Raw genomic sequence first — 18,770 nt, 5'->3', positions numbered from 1 at the left:
AAATTAGCTTAGTTTGGTTAAACTTTATTAGCAAAAACAGGCTAACAAATAACCCAAATAAAGGTAAAAGTGATAAAACTACAATAGTTTCTTTAAAATAGCATAACAAGGAAGCTTATTTAAGATGCAAATGATCCAAATATGTATACCAATTCGTTTATATACAAATATAACGATTTTAATCTAATAAAGACGCATACAGGCAAACATTTTAAATATTCCAGATTCCAGAATTATGATGTATTTATGAAATAAAGTATTATTATTTATGTAGTTTCTTTTAAAAGATTTTCTTTGTTAAAATAATGTCAAAATTTATTTTACGTTTTGAAAAAATTATAACTACATTACCCAGAGTTCTATGGTAGTTTTCTGATTGGGTGATACGGAGGAGGCGTTTGTGATGTAATCCAACGGCGCGCAAAGCGAGTTGCACCCGGATTCATGGCGATTCGCACGTTTTATCTCCGATAAACTTATTTTTCGACTTCTTTTTAAAATATTTTACGTTTAAAATCTTTAATTTGACGACGACACATTCACCCTTTTCACTTAACAGCGGCTTTCCCTATGTGTTTCTCAGTGAAAGCTAAGCTAATGTTTGTACTAGTTTGTTTAAAAGTTTAGCTAGCTTCTCACTGGGTCAGCTGCGTTTAATTAGATAGAACTGAGAGGAGCAGAATGACAGGACTGTTGGAGCATCCAGGATACGACGAGGAGAGGCTGAGGAGAGCCGCAGAGCAGCTGTCCTGCAGGGAGCTCCAGGCCGGGATGTTGCTGTCTCTAATGGGAGAGGTATGTGGCCACTAGTTAGCTTACTAGTTAGCTACCTGATACAAATTCACTCATATGTACAGTGTAATTATCGTCCATGGTATCTCCAAACTTTAGAAAAAGAACTTTTAATACATTCCTATTAAAAACACCAGTCTGGAATTACTCAAAGACCAAAATAATCATGTTTTTGGTGGTTTTAATATGTTCATGTAGCATTTCTCTCGTGATGAAGGACATAAATAAAGCTCAAAATTGCATTTCTGACTATGACTTTATTCAAATTGTTGGGAATACGGAGCAGATGAAAACACAGAGTTTGAAAACGAGCGTATTTTCCACTTGCAGACAAATAGATTCTGACTTAGAATATGACACCGATTGTTTTGATTTTGGCCAAAAGTTACATAATTTTTTCCACTTGACTGCGGGGAACACTTTGAAAATAGATCAAAAGATAATTGGAGTTGGACTTTTTTATGTGTTATTCAAACCTGTGTTCATGAATAGGAATACACCCTTTTTGAGAGCAGATGGACTGATTAAAAACGCATTTAATAGAAAAATGTGTTGTATAGTTCTAAGTATTTCTAAACTCTTGCTTGAAATGGAAACACACCTTGCACTATTTATTAATATTTAGAATTGATATAAGAAAAAAAATGAGTGAAGAAGATGAGATTCTTTTTTTCTATTAAAGTAAATCTTTTAATTTTAAGAAATGATGGAAAACTTAACTGAAATACAATTTGTTTCTTAGTCTCGCTCAACTGTGTATTTTTTTGCTAATATTCTTTGTATTTTATGATGCTTTGATGCTATTTTAAGCTGTTATGTTTTGTATAGTGATCTTGAGTGTCCCAAAATGTGCTTCGAATGAAAGGAAATATTATTAATAAAAAAATTAAGGCATTTTAAATCACGTGGTTATATATTCATGGATTCATACATTGGGGTTGTAATAATTGACAATAAGAGTTTTTTTTCTGTTTTTTTTTTGCCTACTACGACAATCTATTATTATTGACAGTCTTATGACCTTTGCAGTAAAAATATTTTCTATTTTTCTCTGACAGCCACAGCAGTACTGCTACCCTTCAATCTTCATCTACGGTCATCGCGCTTCAGGAAAGAGCCATGTAATAAATGTTTTGATGAAGGAGCTGGAGGTAATGACTGTTTAATCAGTGTTTCTTTTTTTGTTTGTTTGCAAAGTTTAGTTTTTTTGGAAACTCGGATGTGTTGTGTGTTGACAGCGCCAAAGAAAAGCGTTAAAATATGGGTTTCGTAAAGCTATTTCTCTTTACGGTTTCATCTTTTTTGAAGTTTAAATACTAATAAAGAAATAACAACAAACAATAGAATACAGTTTTCTTTCAAAAGAAACTTTAGTTCATGGAAAAATATTTTTTTTAGGTACAAAACTGGATTCTGGTGATTTTAATTATACTTGATTTAGTTAGTTTATTTTTTACTTTGTGGGTTACTAAAGCAGAACATGTTTTTTTAAGCATTTTTCCTGCAGGATGCAGATTTTTATTTTAAATCTAAATATTAATTAAAAACGTTTCTATAAGTTTACAGTTCATTGATCTTTTAATGTTACGTGATGCTAATTTAGGGAAAACTTTTCAACAACATAGTGTTGGTAAATAATCTCATTAACATTTAATCTAATTTTATTTAAAATTTAAAAAATCTAGAGAAAAAGTTTGTGACATTTTGCTTTTTTCTGCTGTTTGTTCACTATTACTGAGGGCTGCATTTGGATTTTTTGCTTAATCTGAAAAAAATAAAATCCACCCTGTATTATTGTCTAAGTTTGAACAGGAAATTGTTGTTTTTTAAAAGAAAAAGTAAAGAAAAAGTAGCATCTTTGATTTTTTTTTTCTTCTTTTTCCACCTCCTCTTTCTGCAGCTGCCTCACGCCACGGTCAGCTGTGTCGAATGCGTTTCTGTTGCGCTGCTGTTTGAACAAGTGCTGCACTCCTTCTTCGGATGCGATGTGGCCTCGCTGCTCCCCCGCAGTCCCTCCCTCACCGACTTTGTGCGCATTTACCGCCAGCAGTCGCCCGCCCAGCAAACGCGATACGTCGTGAGTGCATTACAGTCCTCAATCTCCAAACAATTCAATCTGTTCAAACTAACAACTTTACAGTGTGAATCTAAATAACAGATTTGTTTTATTTTTTTAAGGTTGTGGAAAAAGCTGAACTTCTGCGAGACGCCGATGCTAACCTCCTCCCTGCTCTCCTCCGCCTCCAGGAGCTGGTGAGACGATTCAGCTCTTTGTCTTATCTATCAAGTGAAGCGGCGTTTTATTGCTGAGCGGTGTGGATGATGAAGGAGGGATGGAAATCATTTGTAAAGGACGACCTTGTGCTTGAGTTTGAGATTTTTCACAATGTTGTTTGGACGAAACAGTGGAAATTGTTCCATGCATTTTAATTAGAGACTCGAGTGACAGTTTGTCTTTCATTTCAGTAGAAGGTCTGTGTTAGGAGTCTTCAATGCTGCAGCATTTTTACACAGCAATTATGATGTAGATGCTTATAAATATGCTGAAATAATTTGTTTTTTAAGGAAAGGTATCAAAGATATACAGACATACCCACAGATTATTCAGATTTGCTTCATTCATAAAGTGTTAAAACATCTGCTGTCTTCCTGACTAGAACTACATGCACCATTTTTATAATAAATGTCATCTTCTAGTTGTTCAAATAACCAGAAAGTTCTGATTATGTTTCAGCAGGAGAAATATTTCGCAGACGGAAGTTAAATGTCATCCTAACTGGGAAAAGGCCACGTTTGTTGCATCTTATATTCAGTTTTTCGGCAACAACATTTACAAAACAGAAAGAGATTGGTTTTAATTGTCATTTTTATTTAGATTATCCATTAAAAGTTCACAGAGCTGAAGTTTTAATCAACAAACCACGAAAAAGACATAAAAACAGAAGAACTGTTTAGCTACAGGTCTTTGCGCCCGACTAATATCAGGCATCTCATGCTGAATATGACCTTATCTCAGTGAATCAGAAAGTGTGTTCATGAGTCTGAGTCTCTTATTTGTGTCCGCTGGAGATGTAACTGGAATATTTGCCAGCATGGTAATGTAATCAGCAATAATCTGAAATTTTCTGTTTGTGATCAACCTCTTTTCATTCTAGCTGCATTTTAATTTGGTTAAAACATTCATGGATCTGTTCGTGTGGGCACAAGTTCTTTATTCTTTATCTGCTTTGTTCTCTTAAGTTTTTGAAAAGAAAAATCATCTTTCATGTTAAATTACTGTCAATTATTAGTTTAGTGGCTTTAATATTTTAGTTTTTTTTTACTTAATTCTGTTCTATTTAAACTTAGTTAGCCATAAAATTGATATTTTGGAATAATTTTACTGTTTTTGTTTATCAAAAAAAACTTTATTGATAAAGCAATTGTCATACATATGAAACATGAAGTGATTAACATTATACAAACTTTTTTTTTTACTTCTAATTCAAAAACAAAAAACTGCACACTCAAAAAAAAATGTAAAGCAAACAAAATGTCCACAACATAATAAAACATTAAATGATTCATGAATGAGATGCAAAGTACAAATCTGATTTGACGCTGAAGCTCCCGAAAAAATTGTGGGACCTGCCCCCACCAGCAGCGACCATATTTCAATTAATAGTTTTGTTTTATTGCTAAATAACTGAAGCTTTTACAAAAAAAGTAACTAAAGCGAGCAGCATCGTATGGCACTGCCTTCCTGCCCTCATTGCCCCTTCCTCACCTGCCACCCTGGTCAGAACTTTTTTCAAAATGGCGGCTTTTCTGTTTGTTTTATCTCCATAGCAACAATATTATTTTTTGGTTGCCGGGGGGTAACGAACAGGTCTATGTGATTTTTAGAAGAATCGGAAAAAGTAAAATCTTGAATTTCCTTAGCAACGGAAGTTTTTTGCTAACCACGCCCACATTCTTGATATGATCATATCGTGTATCATATCGTTTCATTCGGCATGAGCCAAGGATTCCTTGTGTATACATTTTTAAAAAACGTGAGGAACGCCACCTTAAAATCTATAAACTTTAAAACCACATTTTTTTCCACAAGTAGCTTCCCAATGATCCTCTATGAATTATGAGGTGATGGATCAGAATCCTTGAGAAGATTTTAAGTTTGTAGACAGCAAAAGTTTTTTTTTTTGTTTTTTTTTAATTCAAGACGATGGCTTCTTCCTGAGGTCAAAGGTCAACAAAACTTTTATGTGCCTGTAGATTTAACCTTTTGTGTAAAAGTTTTTCAAGATTGCTCAAACAATTTGCGAAAATGTAAAAATTGTGGTGAGTTTCTCTGTGAAATTGCTCCCACGTTATGTCCTGTGGGCTGCAGCCGTCACAGGGAGCTCCGACTGAGCCGTAGAACCTCCTAATGCGCCGTTTGCTGCCGTGTGCGTCTCCTCTGCAGGTGGAGGACAATGTTACCATCATCCTGCTCAGTGAAATAGTCTGGGACACGTTCAGACCGAACACAGGCTGTTTCGAGCCTCTCCTGCTCCATTTCCCCGACTACAGTAAAGGTATTTTTCATGCTCTCTCTACATGTTGACACACATCTGCCAAATGTGTGCTCTGCTAAGAAAACCATTAATGTTCTGTTTTTCTGTGAGGTCAGTGATGTTGGGATTTTTTTTTGTGTGTTTGTAGTTGAGCTGCAGCAGATTTTGTCCCAGGACAGACATCCGTCGTATTCCGCTGAGCTTTACTCCTTCTATGTCAACATCCTGCTGGGAGTCTTCTACTCGGTCTGCCGAGACCTCCGAGAGCTGCGACACCTGGTCAGAAACCCAAACTCAAATCAAGACACTTCGCTGTAACACCAGACTCATTTCTGCTCCTTTTCTTTCCTACAGGCTGCCCTCAACTTTTCAAAGTTCTGCGAGCCGTTGGAAGAAGGGAAAGGTAAAACATCTTTAAAAAAATACATTTAAGTTTGTCAGAATCAGTACAATTCATAGTGTATGAGATCGCCCTGATCAAAGGAAGCTGAGTCAAACAAAATCTTAAATCAGGATTTAATAGGTGCATTAAAATGCTTAAAAATAACACAATTTAGTTTAAAAAACATTTCTCAGTCAAATAATGTTATTTTTCTTACAAATTTTCAGAAATAGTTTTATGACTCCAATGTGTTTTTTTATTACTAATCTTGGGGAAAAAATACTTGCCATGAATTCACTTGTGGATCAAATTGTAACTAAGACATATATTTTAAGAAAGAAACTACAGACAAATGCAGTAAATTCAAAAGATGAGAGCTAAACTCCAATTCAACCCCTTAATGCTTAGTGTCAAGCAGGGAGGCATTGGTTCTATTTTTGAGTCTTTGGCATGACTTGACCTGGGACGTGCGGTGAAGGTTGTGGTTGGTGAGGCACTAAATAAGGGGCCTATACAGGTGATTCTAGAATTGGGGAACATTTTAGGTCCCACCCATCAAATAATCCACAAACAAAATAATAAAACATGTAGTTTCTGACAACATGTACATGTCTTGAGCCCAAATCTACAGAAACGAGGAGATAAGGATGCTGGAATGTTGCTTTATTTTTAGAATACGTTTTATTGTGCCATCACGGCACTCGGCCTGGATTTGAACTTTCTGTCTCAGGCCGGACACTTTACCACAAATCTACAGAAACTAAGAGAAATGAATGCTTGAAAATAGTGTCATTATTAGAATACATTTTATCACAATATCTTATGATGGAAGGTGAGGCAGTGCCTCTCCTTCCATCCCTGGATTCGGCCTGAATTTGAACTCATGGCCTTCAGTCTCAGGGCCGACACGCTGCCACAAATCTAAAGGAGCTAAAAGAAAAAAGGCGTGGATGTAGTTTTATTATTAGCATGCATTTTATCACAACATCTTATGATGGAAGGCTAGGCAGTGCCTCACCTGCCGTCCCTGGACTCAGCCTGGATCTGAACTTACAGTCTCAGGGCGGACACTCTACCACAAATCTACAGAAACTAAGAGAGAAGGATGCTTGAAAATAGTAGTATGATTAGTATACATTTTATCACAGCATCTTATGATGGAAGGTGAGGCAGTGCCTCATCTGCCGTCCCTGGACTCAACCTGGATTTAAACTCATGCCCCTCCAGTCTCAGGGCAGACACTCTACCACAAATCTACAGAAACTAAGAGAGAAGGATGCTTGAATATAGATTTATTAGTATACATTTTATCACAGCATCTTATGTTGTGAGGTGAGGCAGTGCCTCATCTGCCGTCCCTGGACTCAGCCTGGATTTGAACTCACACCCCTCCAGTCTCAGGGCGAACACTACCACAAATCTACAGAAACTAAGAGAAAAGAATGCTTGAATATAGATTTATTAGTATACATTTTATCATGACATCTTCTGATGAGAGGTGATGCACTGCCTCACCTGCCGTTCTTACACTCGCCCTGGATTTGAACTCACAACCTTCCAGTCTCAGGGCGGACACTGGCTCAGAACCCACAGCTGTGGGTGGAACCGTTGACACGGAGCAACCCCGCCCCTCTTCCTCTTCTTGTTGCTGGGAGCTCATAGTAGGGAGCTTGTGGGCCGCTCACCATGTTTTCAATGTCACAAATACGAATTTTTGTATTTTTTTTCATCTGCTCCTGATTCAAGATTTCAATAAAGAAACACTCAGAAGCTTACATTTTTCTTAACGTATGTCCTCAGCCATCAAAAAATGCCACAAGAACATGTTTAAAACACCAAAAACATTTTCTTCTTGAAACAGTCCTTATGATCTCTCTTATGAACATATGTTAGAAATTGCATTAAAAAGGAAGATTTAACGAGGCTTGCAGAATTCCTGACATTATTTCTCTCTACTTCTTTATGGCTTATTTAAAAAAAATAAATGTTGCACTAATTTTGGTACTTTTTTCTGATCTGTTGATTAAAAAGCTGTTGATGTACTTACATCTGTTTTCCTGCAAAATCTGACAGGTTTTTTTATTCCACACGCGTTCAAAAAAAAAATGTGTCATTTCGAAGCGCTAATGGGTAAATGTGTTCACTGGATGTTTGAAGTTAATGCCGCCAGTGGAGATTTTTGTGGGGTAGATTTTATTGTTTGTGAAAATATCCATGTGAGTACGTCGAGTGCAGCGATTCCTCCAAACAAAATAAACAAAACAGCCCGAGTCTCAGCTGGATGTGAGCGGATATGACGGCTCGTGTCATCATCTTCACATTAAATCTCAACTGTTTTGTGCTTTGCTTCTGTGATTTGTTGTCTTTATTCCCATTTTTGCCGCATTTCTAAACCGAGTTTCTGTTTATCTAAATTAGAAATTGTTTTTGATTGATGAAGAAAATGAATTCCGTGTCATTAAATGCAAGAAAATGGTTCAAAAGGTTCAAATCGTTGGGTGCAGCTACATATGTGTTTTTAGCTTGTTTACGCTCTCATTTGTTAAATAACAAAACATAACTCATTTTGGGTTGTTTTTTTGAATGTTCAGTGAAGGAAACGGACACACACAAGTTGTGGAAAAACATCGAGCCTCACCTCAAAAAGGCCATGCAGACCGTTTACCTCCGGGAGGTGTCCAGGTCTGACCGCCGCGCATCAGTTTGATCCTGAACTCGAACTCCAGCTGTTTTTAAAGGCTTATTTCCCTTCTTCATTTCAGTCTTCAGTGGGAGCAGATGCAGCAAACGGAGGACGAGACGGGAGCTCCGAAAGGTGCCGCTGCGTTCAACCCCGCTCTGCAGTAAACACACGACAAGCGCATAGAAATGTGACTTTTATCGCATCTTCTTCAAAGGTTTATCGGCTCACACTCACGTCGAACTGCCGTTTTACTCCAAGTTCCTGCTCATCGCTGCTTATCTGGCCTCCTACAACCCGGCCCGCACAGATAAACGCTTTTTTATGAAGGTAAAACCATTCTTTACAGTCTTATCTCTCGATGTTATTATGCACTTTTTTTTTGTGCTGCCTTTCATGGACATTTTTTAAAACAATTTCTGCCCAACAGCACCACGGAAAAATCAAAAAGACCAACTTTTTGAAGAAAAATGAAAAGGTGATTGCAGTTTCAGAATTTGAATTTAAAGACCCACTCTGATCATTTTTTAATCCATTTTAAAATGATCTAAACAAAAAATAATACTCAAAAAATCAATTTTGAGCTCAATTTTCCTCATATATGTCCTCCATCATTAGAAAAATGCCGTAAGATTTTCAAAACACAGTTTTGATCAGAGTGGGTCATAAATTCTGCCTTAATTTTATTCATAATTTTTTACATGTATCGCCGAATAATACATATAGTATCTTTCTGTAGACGACTAACCACCTTCTTGGGCCGAAACCCTTCCCTCTGGACCGCCTGCTGGCCATCTTCTACAGCGTGGTGGACGGCAGAGTCACTCCGACCGCCAGCATCTTCTCCCAGGTCAGAGACCGACTCGCTCAGCTGTTGGTATTTTTGCCGTTTGATTTACTGGTTAGGGTTTGGAAAGTATGGTGGCCCTGAAGGCCATTACATTTTGGAAAACAACATAATTCAGAAAACCAAAACATAATTCTGAAAAACAAAAAAGTAATTCCAAAAAAGAGAAAATAATTCCAAAAAAGATGAAATGTTTTTCCTAAAGATGAAGCGTAATCCTGAAGAACAAAACTGAACATAATTCTAAAAATCAAAGTCGTTATTAAAAATTCCCCAAACAAAACAGGTTTCCTGAAACAAAATGATTTAAAAAAAACAAACTTAAAAAAAAACTATTTCCAAGTAACAAAATGTAATTCCAAAAGAAATAATAAACAAAAATAGAAGCCAACATTTTGGAAAACAAAAATAACTTTAAAAAATTAAATTAAAAAATGTAAAGGTTGGTGTTACAGACATCATTCTGGCAGTCAACAGGAAGTTATTTGGAATGGAAATATTTTCAGACAAAAATGTTTAAATTAAAACCCCATTAGTTGTCAGAAACTTGGGTAGTGAAATTTGTTCCCCATTCGACCCCTCCCCTAGGGGAGCGGTGAGCTGCAGACACAGCCGCGCTCAGGAACCGCTTGGTGGTTTAACCTCCAATCCAAACCCTTCATGCAGAGTGGCAAGAAGGGAGACACGGACTTCCATTTTTTAGAGTCTTTGGAATGACTTGGCCGGGATTTGAACTCACGACCCTCCAGTCTCAGAGCGGACACTCTAGCACAAGTTCCGTGATTGAATCAACTCTTAACAACAGTTTAAAATATCTTTATGCTTTTCCTCTTCTTCTAAACTCAAACATTATTATCCAATCAGCAATTTCTCATAATACCTACTTTTTTATTTTTTTACATTTTGTTAAAAAAATGTATTAATTACTTTTGTTTTCATAAATATTTTCTTCCTTAAATTTGTTTTCTTGAATTTTCTTCACATTTCTAAAATGTAATGTTGATTTTTTTTTTTTTTGGGTTGTTTTTTAAATTGTTTTTGTTAATTTTTTTTTTTTTTTAATGTTTTTGCATTAAGTTCAGGGGCGGACCTCCTGGACCCCCATCTGAAATATTCTAACTGTGGCACTTCAGGGCCACCGTAGAAAGATCTCAAAAACACTTGAAACTGAAGCGATTCCCAACAAAGGTCCGTCTGTCCACTGCTTCCTCTGTGGAGTAAAGATGGAGCTGAGCGCTGGGAGAAAAAACTCCAAATTCTGAAGCTTTTGACCTTCACAAAGTTCCCATGATTTTGCTGAGAACAAACCTCCGTATTAAGGAGGACGTTTTTTTTTTTTCTTTTTTCTGCTGATGCCTCAGATTGCCGCCGTTTTCTGCGGTTTGGCGCCGCCTCGTTTCAGCCTGGAGTGCAATCATCTGATTGCGAGGCTGAATCTTTTGCCTTACAGTGAATACAAAGTCATTTCACACTTTTTATGCGTTTTCCACACCATGAATGAAGTCTGGATGCTTCTACATTAAAGTGATTCATTATTTCATGTTAAATCGAGCCTAATAAACCCTCAGATGAGAGAACTTTCCACCCGTGTGGTCAGAAAATGAGGCCCATCCACTGCTGGGTGTTTACAGCATCAAAGTTTAAACGCCACGGCGCCGTTCCTCTCATCTTTTAGATCTCATCTCTGGTGACCTTGCAGCTGCTGGCTCAGGTGAGTCACGACGACCAGCTCGATAGCCCCAAGTACAAGTGTGCCGTTTCTCTGGAATTCATCTGCAACATATCCAGGTGAGCGCGCCCACATGAACCTCATCACACATGACGGATGCTGACTGAACCGTTCAAGGGAACTGACCTTTGTGCGCGGTCTCACGTGTGGTTTCCAGGACGGTGAACTTTGACATCATGAAGTATCTGTACGACTTCCTGTGAGGCGGCGGCGGCGTGCGAGTGAGAGGTGACAGAAATACAAAGAGAGCTTTCTTTAACCATCACAACAATGAGGGATTTACTCTGTGCTGCTGCCCCCTTGTGGTTGAAATGGTTACTTGTGTCCATTAAATGTTTGCATTTCTACTAAATTATTACCATGTTGTCAATCTAATTTTTCTCCAAATATTTATATTAGGTAGTTAAAACTCTAAAACATATTTACTTTAGAGTCCTTACCTCAGTTCTTCCTGACAGAGCTAACCTGCCACCATCAGGTGAGTCATCCTCGCTCAGATTGTGGATTCTGCTAATGTACACCCTTTAAGTCAGAGCGAAACTTATTTTTGGGTCAAATCCTCAGGCTTTGAACTATAATTTTGTTTATTGAGACCTAAAATATATATATATATATATTTTAAGATTGGAGTAAAATTAGTCTAAAGGACACTGTTGTGGTGATCAGAAAATTATTTTTTTTTAGCAAAAATTTCAGGGTAATGGACGTTTGGCTAAAAAAAAAAAAATCATATTAAATGTAGTTTTCAAGATATTATCAAAGAAATTGTAATTTAAACTTTTATATCTGAGGGAAAAAAAAGATTTTTATAAAATGACAGAAACACAATTATGTTAAAGCCCCATTCCGATCATCTTTTGATCAATTTTAAAAGCATTCTTAGTAGTCTTTTAACTGAGTATACCGTTTTTAGACAAAATCATTAAAAAATACTGTTATTTTCAAGGACATAGTTTTTGCAGAGCAACCCCACCCATTGCTGAGAGTTCTCTGTTCACACTCTTTCCCACTAACTTACAGCCCCTCACACCCCCAACCCAACATTACAGGTGCAACAAAAATGGCGGATAATTTTCATCAGGCGTGTATATTTTAGGTGTAATTGCGTCTAAAGTGATTGCTAAAAAATAAGGGGAACATCTAAACAAGTCAATGTTACTCCACACTTCTGTTTAATCAAAGTGTCCAATTAGACAGCAGCACTGACTGACCATCAGTTTCACATGTTTTTGTGAAGTTGAATAGACAATAACAGGCAGTCAGAAAGACACCTACAATAAAGGAGTGGTTTTGGAAGTGGTGACCACAGACAACTTTTGGCTGATGTTTCGAATGCTGACCATGTTTCGAATGGTACCAGGAGATGAGGTCTACAACCACATAAGTGCCTCCAACACGACTGGTTTGGTGGTGGGTCAGTAATGGTTCGGGGTGGCATTACTCTGGAGGGCCGCTCACCAGAAGCAGCCTGACTGCCTTTAGGCACTGAGATGAGATTCTCCAACTCCTTGTGTGACCAAATGCTGCTGCAATTGTTCCTGATTCCTCCTTATGCAAGACGATGATGGACCTCATGTGGCTGGAGAGTGTCGGCATGTTCTGTTAGACGATGTAACTAACGCGTCCGTATCCCAGAGCTGAATCCAAATGAGCACATCTGGAGAACCATGTCTCCATCGATCGATCCAGCAGCACCAGGTTTTACCACAGACTGTGCAGGTGTGGGAGGAGACTATTATGGAGTGATTATATAGCGAGCAAAAGTTGCAGTTTTGAGATTTAAAAAAATTCTAAATTGCAAGCAAATATAAAGTGTTATTATTTTTGCTTTAAAAAATTATTTTTGCATTTGCAGCACAAATGTTTTTAGATTTGTTGTGTCTCATCTCGCTTTCGCCCTATCTTTGTTTTTTCGATGATACGTTTGTTTCATGATGTTTTTGAAAGCAAAATAAAAAGTTTGAAGACGCAAAAATATTTTTTGAAAGCAAAGGAAAAGTTTGCATACAAAAATAATTTTTGAAAGCAAAATAAAAAACTTCAAAATTCAAAAATACTTTCTTAACCCTTAAAACAAAAAACATTTTTGAAAGCAAAAAAACTAAAAGCACAAAAGAAATTTTTGAAAGCAAATTAAAAGTTTACAAATGCAAAAATCATTTTGAAAACAAGTTTGCAAATAAAGAAATTATTAATTATTAATAAAGAAATTATTTTTGAAAGCAAAAAAAAAAAACTGCAAGCTCAAAAATAATGTTTGAAATCAAACTAAAAAGTTGGTCAAGCGCAAAAATATTTTTGAAAGCTAAATTAAATGTTTGCAAATGCAAAAATAATATTTGAAAGCACAAAAAAAGTTTTTGAAAACGATAAATATTTTCATTTGCAAATTATTACGTTTTATTCTTAAAACGTAAAACATTTTGCTTGCAATTTAGAAAATGTTGATCTCAAAACTGCCATTTACTTGCAATATGGTGGCACAATAATCCCTCCATAGACCGTCCGCTGCCCCATCAGTATCTTACCCAAATGTTGGAGGGAAGTCAAACGGATACATGGAGACCACAACTGAGCCTCATTTCCACTTAATTCAAAGACGTTACATCCCCCTTCAAAGTTTTTTTTTCACCAATTTAATTTCCATTAATAATTTTTGAGTTTGTGTTTGGAGCAACTATGTAAAGAATAAAGTATTAAAGAATATTTCATTCAGGTTTGTGTTTTTGTACTGTTCCTTTAATTTTCTGAAAAGTGTATTTTTTAACACAACAGTGAGACAAAAACATGTATATGAACTTTATTGTGACAAAAAGTAAACATTTCATTTCCATACAAAAAGTAATTTTAAAAGAATTCATCTATTTTACTTTACTTTTTTTAAATGCATTATTATTGATTTTTATTTTTATAGTCGAGTACAAGTGAGGAAAAAACAAACTTTCTGCAGTGTTTCAACAGAAGGCACCGGATCATCACAATTAACAAGTAAAAATAATCTCATTTATTTCTAAGGAAGCAAACCACTCTAATAAATAATGAAATATTTTTGCTTCAGAAATGACAAAAACATCTTATTTTTATCAGCTTTATAGCTACTGAGGTCAACCAATGAGAACCGTAAAGGCTTTGAAGAATAAACAGATGTGAGAAATGTCTTAACAAAGGGACCTAGAAAGTGCAGTTGAGTTGGCGTAACTGCTGCTCTGCTCCACTATCCGCCCGCCTGATCCCTTTAGGGTGTCTGAGGCTAAGTGACCTGTCTGAGACATCATCCTTCATGCCAGAGCGGCCTTGGAAGAGCTCATCTTCATCACACAAAGGACAGTGACCAGCCTTCACGGGGCGACTGAGTCATCCCACTTAGAGTGCATCCTTTAGAGATTAAACACAGGACATGTCCGTGTCTGCAGCTCTCTGGTGTCACATTAAGGTGGACTCAATCTTAAGAGAGATCTTACTTAAGGAGACCCTTTTTTTATTCTTAACCAGAGGCAGCTAAAGCTGACGCACTCGGGTCAAACCATGAATGAAGATCAGGTGGCAGGCGTCCTAAACGCTGTGCCTCCGGTTGTGGATCATGGCCACAATGTGGCGAAGGTCCAAGCTTTTCATCATGACCTCCATGAAGTCTTCGTCACTCCGAGCTCCCGCCACAAACTCCTCCAGGGAGAGCTCGCCTGTGTGAAGACACGGGTGAAAGTTCAGACTCCAACTGCTTTTGTTAAACTCATCCAAAGACATTTAACAGCCTTGAAACAGACAGTTAGCTACAAATCAAATAAACTTGAATATTGATGTAAGTTTATTTAATGTGATGTGTCAAACATAAAAGCTTTTTGCAATTAACCATTCAAATGTGGCATTTAAATTGAATGTAACCCAAGAAATATATATATATATAAATAAAAAAATTATATACCGGTGTATATATATATATATATATATATGTTTTGTCACAGCTATTAAGATGTACATGTTATGATTCTTAATTATTTAATATATTTTGATTTTGTTAGGGTTTTTTTGTTTCTTGTTATTTATTTTATCTTCTTATTTTATACTACTAAAATCCTATATATATATATATATATATATATAATGTAAATAATATATTAAATTATTTATATATGTATAGTATAGATATATAAGTAATACATATATTTGTATACATTGTATATATATATATATATATAATGTAAATAATATAATATTAAATTATTTATATATGTATAGTATACATATATAAATAATACATATATTTGTATACATTATATATATATATATATATATATATATATATACACTGTAAATAATATAATATTAAATTAAATATATATATATAGTGTAAATAATGTAAATAATATAAAATAAACTATATATGTATAGTATACATATATAAATAATACATATATATGTATACTTTATATATATGCATAAGAAAAAAAGGAAAATTATTTTGATGAATATCACTTTTAATATATATAACCGCATAAACCACATAATATATAATAAACTTTATTTCATATATGTATATTATATACTTATATAAATAATACATAATTATATATATATAAGAAAGTAGAAAAATAATGTTGATGAATATCCCTTATTGCCAAATTTGTAAATATTTAACCACATAAACCACATAAATACTGTATAAAAATAAACTTTGTATATATAGATATATAGATATATAGATATTAAGAATTGTTTTTTTTTGTTTTATTTAGTTCACATCATATAGATAGTATTTTAATTAAAATATTTGTTTTAAATGAAACTTTGACCCAATAATGTTTTGTATTGTGTTATCTCAGTCAATTTTTTGTGTATTTGTGAGTCCGTTAAAGGATTCAGACTTCCTTCATCTTCATAAGTGAATCTCCAGCTCACCATCTCCATTCACATCAATCCTGTCAAACACGCTGTTGGTGAATTCCTCTGCGGTTGTTTCCTGGTTTTCATTCCCGTTGATCGCACGAATCGCCTGTAGTGTACAGATGAAATGAGTTCAAGTGCTTGAAAAGTACTAGTAAAGCAGAACAAGAGGTTTTCAACTGCACCTTGATGATGTTCAGGAGTTCATGGCGGTCTATGCAGCCGTTTCCGTCCACATCGTACAGTTTAAAGTACCAGCGCAGCTTGTGCTCCATCTTTCCGCGCATCACCAGGCTCAGAGCCGCCACGTACTCCATGAAGTCTATGTATCCGTCCTGCAGGAACAAAACAACCTGAGTCATCATGCACCGCTGACTTATACTTATGAATACACGCTCCATCCCAAAGCTGTGCCAGGACGGAGGATTATCTGCAGGGACTCTGTGTGTCAGTCTGAGCATCAAAGCATCGTCTCAGATAATCTCTGATCAAATCGAGCTCAGTGATTACCGCAGCCTTTTGCTGGCTGAGAGGGACACTAAATATAGATTCTGCACAAGACATCCAGTGATGAACGAGATAAAAGCAGTGGTGAGGTTGAAAAAAGAGAATCTAAATGTAAGATCCCTGATTTGAGAAATGTTTGTCTGAATCTCATTAAAGATTTGATGCACTTAAGACTCCTAATCCCCTTTTAAATATTGATCCTTTGTGTTTATATTACCCGTTTTTCTGCATTTAGTCAGTTATCCTTTACTAAAGTAGCCTATTTAAGGCTCTATAGTAAAATTAAGGCAGTATACTTAAAGTTTACTTTTTAGATGCTATTTATATATTGTAAAATGTTCCAGTTTAGTCTGAAGAATCATTCAGTCAGTATACTTTTTTACACTACACGGTCTGTAGTATACTTCCTGTACTTATATTTAAGTATACTTAAAAAAAAAACTTTTCTCTAAAGATAACATTGAGGAAATTGTAAAGATGGTACAAAAAATGTCAAATTTAACTTTATTTAAATTCTTCTTAAATCTATAATTACGGAAGTTGGGTTTTTTTTTTTTTGCTCGTTTTCTCTGTATATTTACTATCACATTATCACGAGAGATGATAATGAGATAGTAGGCGTCATTATCCCCCCACAAAATAGACGTGAAAAAAAATTTAACGTAGGCAGTTCTTGCCTTCCGTATAAAATAATTACTTCATAATAATTAATATACAGTTTTGTTGTGAAAGTAAAGACATTTGTGCCAGAAAAGCAACTAAAAAACTAATTCCTATTTTTCTGGACTTTTCTGGAGATAAAAATATTAATTCAAAGCAGTTAAAAAATATTTTCATTCAAAATATTTTCCTTAAAAGTTATCATATTTGTTATCATTTCCTTCTCAGTTTTAGCTTTAGAGATTTCATCTTCATTTCATTTATATTTTTTACTTTTTTATTTATTTCATCATCATTTGATAGATGATCAAAATAACTAAAATAATTTAAAAAAATAACATTTATGAAGTCGCATATTAACAAATGGAACCAGTAAAGTATGTTAAATTAGTAAAACTACTTTTTTTAACATTTTATTCTAAACTAAACTAACAAGGAAAGCATCTAAACTTAAATTTTAGCATTTACATTTTGAGGAAATGTAATAAAATATTTTACTTTAAATATTTTATTTCAAGTATCAAATATTATAGGAAAACTTGGTTTATTATCATTCAGTAAAAATAAAAAGAACCTTTTTTCCCATTTTTTTCTGCTTGTAAATTTCAGTTCCTGACATGATGGTTGTTATTCCACATTAGAAACAGGAAAAACTGGTTATCCGATGAACTCGGGAGTGAAAGCGCAGCACCGACGTTACCTTGTTCATGTCGAACGTCCGGAACATCTGCTCTATGTAGGCGTTGGCCTCCATGTCCAGACCTTTCAGCCCGAAAAACTGCTTGAACTCGTGCAGCGTGAGCTGACCCGAGGGGCACTCCGTCATGAACTTCTTGTACCACAGGTGCATCTCCACGGCCTGCAGGTCGTCCACGGTGCTTCCTGTTGAGTTACCCATCTCTGAGGGGGCGGATGAGGCGGCTGACTTTCACTTTTACCCGGTTTGGTCTACTGTGAAGCGGAGGTTCTCCCTGTTCACAGTCACTCAACTCTGGGAACCTTTAGGGTGAGACTGGCGGCTGGTCGGGGCCTTTTGTAGGTTTTTTTTTTTCAAGCCCAACCCACATGATGTTCTCCTTGGGTATAATCACTGGCTGTAATCCAGACAACCACACAGATGATCAGCTTAATCACTTCTGTAAAAGGACAGGTTAGCTGCCCCACGTTTACCTGGGACGTGCTGACGAGGAACTTTCAAACCCTCACGTGCATCAACATGACATCCTGTCCTGTCTGTGGACTCAGTCTCAGTTTTAGCTTTAAAATGTCACGCAAATAGTAATAAATAAGGAAAACGCTCAACTGATTCATTTTCAAAATAAAAGCTTCAGTTTGTAGACATTTTTAAACCATCTAATGAGATAAATCAAAGCAAATAGGACCCAAATTTGGCCAAAAAGTATTTTTTTAAGTATTGCATGTATACACAATTGCTTTTTTAAATTAAACTGTTTATTATATTATTAATAAAAGATATTTTTAATATTTGCTATTTTTAATGTGAACACTACTGCTTTTTATCTAAATGTTAACATTTTTAATTTAGATTTGGATTATTTAAAGCAATAAAAACAAAAAATATATAAAAGAAAACAAAATAATTATATATTTGTGTACAAAAATATACAAATCTTTGAAAGATAAATTGTGACTTGATTGGAAAAATACAAAATTAAAAGTAGAGGATGATACATATCCATATATAAGCATTGTATCCACCTTCACAAATAAAATATATCTTTATAATTATTAAAATA

The 18,770-nt window shown here is 35.4% G+C and overlaps 2 protein-coding genes across 2 annotated transcripts; one reads left to right on the top strand and one right to left on the bottom strand.

The window, feature by feature from the left end:
* The first annotated feature begins 39 nt into the window (after positions 1-39).
* On the top strand, positions 40-11,320 carry orc5 (origin recognition complex, subunit 5). The gene is made up of 14 exons (XM_024285354.2): positions 40-795; positions 1,851-1,943; positions 2,693-2,869; positions 2,971-3,045; positions 5,237-5,348; positions 5,476-5,606; positions 5,682-5,730; positions 8,301-8,391; positions 8,472-8,524; positions 8,607-8,719; positions 8,820-8,867; positions 9,129-9,239; positions 10,912-11,024; positions 11,123-11,320. Exons 1-14 carry the CDS (start codon positions 682-684, stop codon positions 11,166-11,168), a joined length of 1,326 nt encoding a protein of 441 aa, XP_024141122.1. The 5' UTR covers positions 40-681; the 3' UTR covers positions 11,169-11,320.
* A 3,092-nt stretch (positions 11,321-14,412) lies between these two features.
* Positions 14,413-18,414, bottom strand: guca1a (guanylate cyclase activator 1A). Its single transcript, XM_024289056.2, has 4 exons — positions 17,714-18,414; positions 16,032-16,181; positions 15,862-15,955; positions 14,413-14,645 (listed from the first exon to the last, which is right to left on the bottom strand). Exons 1-4 carry the CDS (start codon positions 17,909-17,911, stop codon positions 14,518-14,520), a joined length of 570 nt encoding a protein of 189 aa, XP_024144824.1. The 5' UTR covers positions 17,912-18,414; the 3' UTR covers positions 14,413-14,517.
* Between the last annotated feature and the right edge of the window lie 356 nt (positions 18,415-18,770).

This window comes from Oryzias melastigma, linkage group LG23, assembly GCF_002922805.2.
Source record: "Oryzias melastigma strain HK-1 linkage group LG23, ASM292280v2, whole genome shotgun sequence".
NCBI classification, from domain to species: Eukaryota; Metazoa; Chordata; class Actinopteri; order Beloniformes; family Adrianichthyidae; genus Oryzias; species Oryzias melastigma.
This window is presented reverse-complemented; position numbering and strand designations above follow the sequence as displayed.

What these genes read in the sequence shown, in the direction of transcription:
- guca1a (XM_024289056.2), bottom strand. Translation starts at nt 17,911, where the DNA reads ATGGGTAACTCAACAGGAAGCACCGTGGACGACCTGCAGGCCGTGGAG. An exon ending in GGACGTTCGACATGAACAAG is followed by an intron (nt 16,182 to 17,713) that starts GTAACGTCGGTG and finishes TTGTTCCTGCAG; the next exon opens with GACGGATACATAGACTTCAT. An exon ending in GATTGATGTGAATGGAGATG is followed by an intron (nt 14,646 to 15,861) that starts GTGAGCTGGAGA and finishes GTCTTCACACAG; the next exon opens with GCGAGCTCTCCCTGGAGGAG.
- orc5 (XM_024285354.2), top strand. Translation starts at nt 682, where the DNA reads ATGACAGGACTGTTGGAGCATCCAGGATACGACGAGGAGAGGCTGAGG. An exon ending in TGCTGTCTCTAATGGGAGAG is followed by an intron (nt 796 to 1,850) that starts GTATGTGGCCAC and finishes TTTCTCTGACAG; the next exon opens with CCACAGCAGTACTGCTACCC. An exon ending in TCCTCCGCCTCCAGGAGCTG is followed by an intron (nt 3,046 to 5,236) that starts GTGAGACGATTC and finishes TCTCCTCTGCAG; the next exon opens with GTGGAGGACAATGTTACCAT.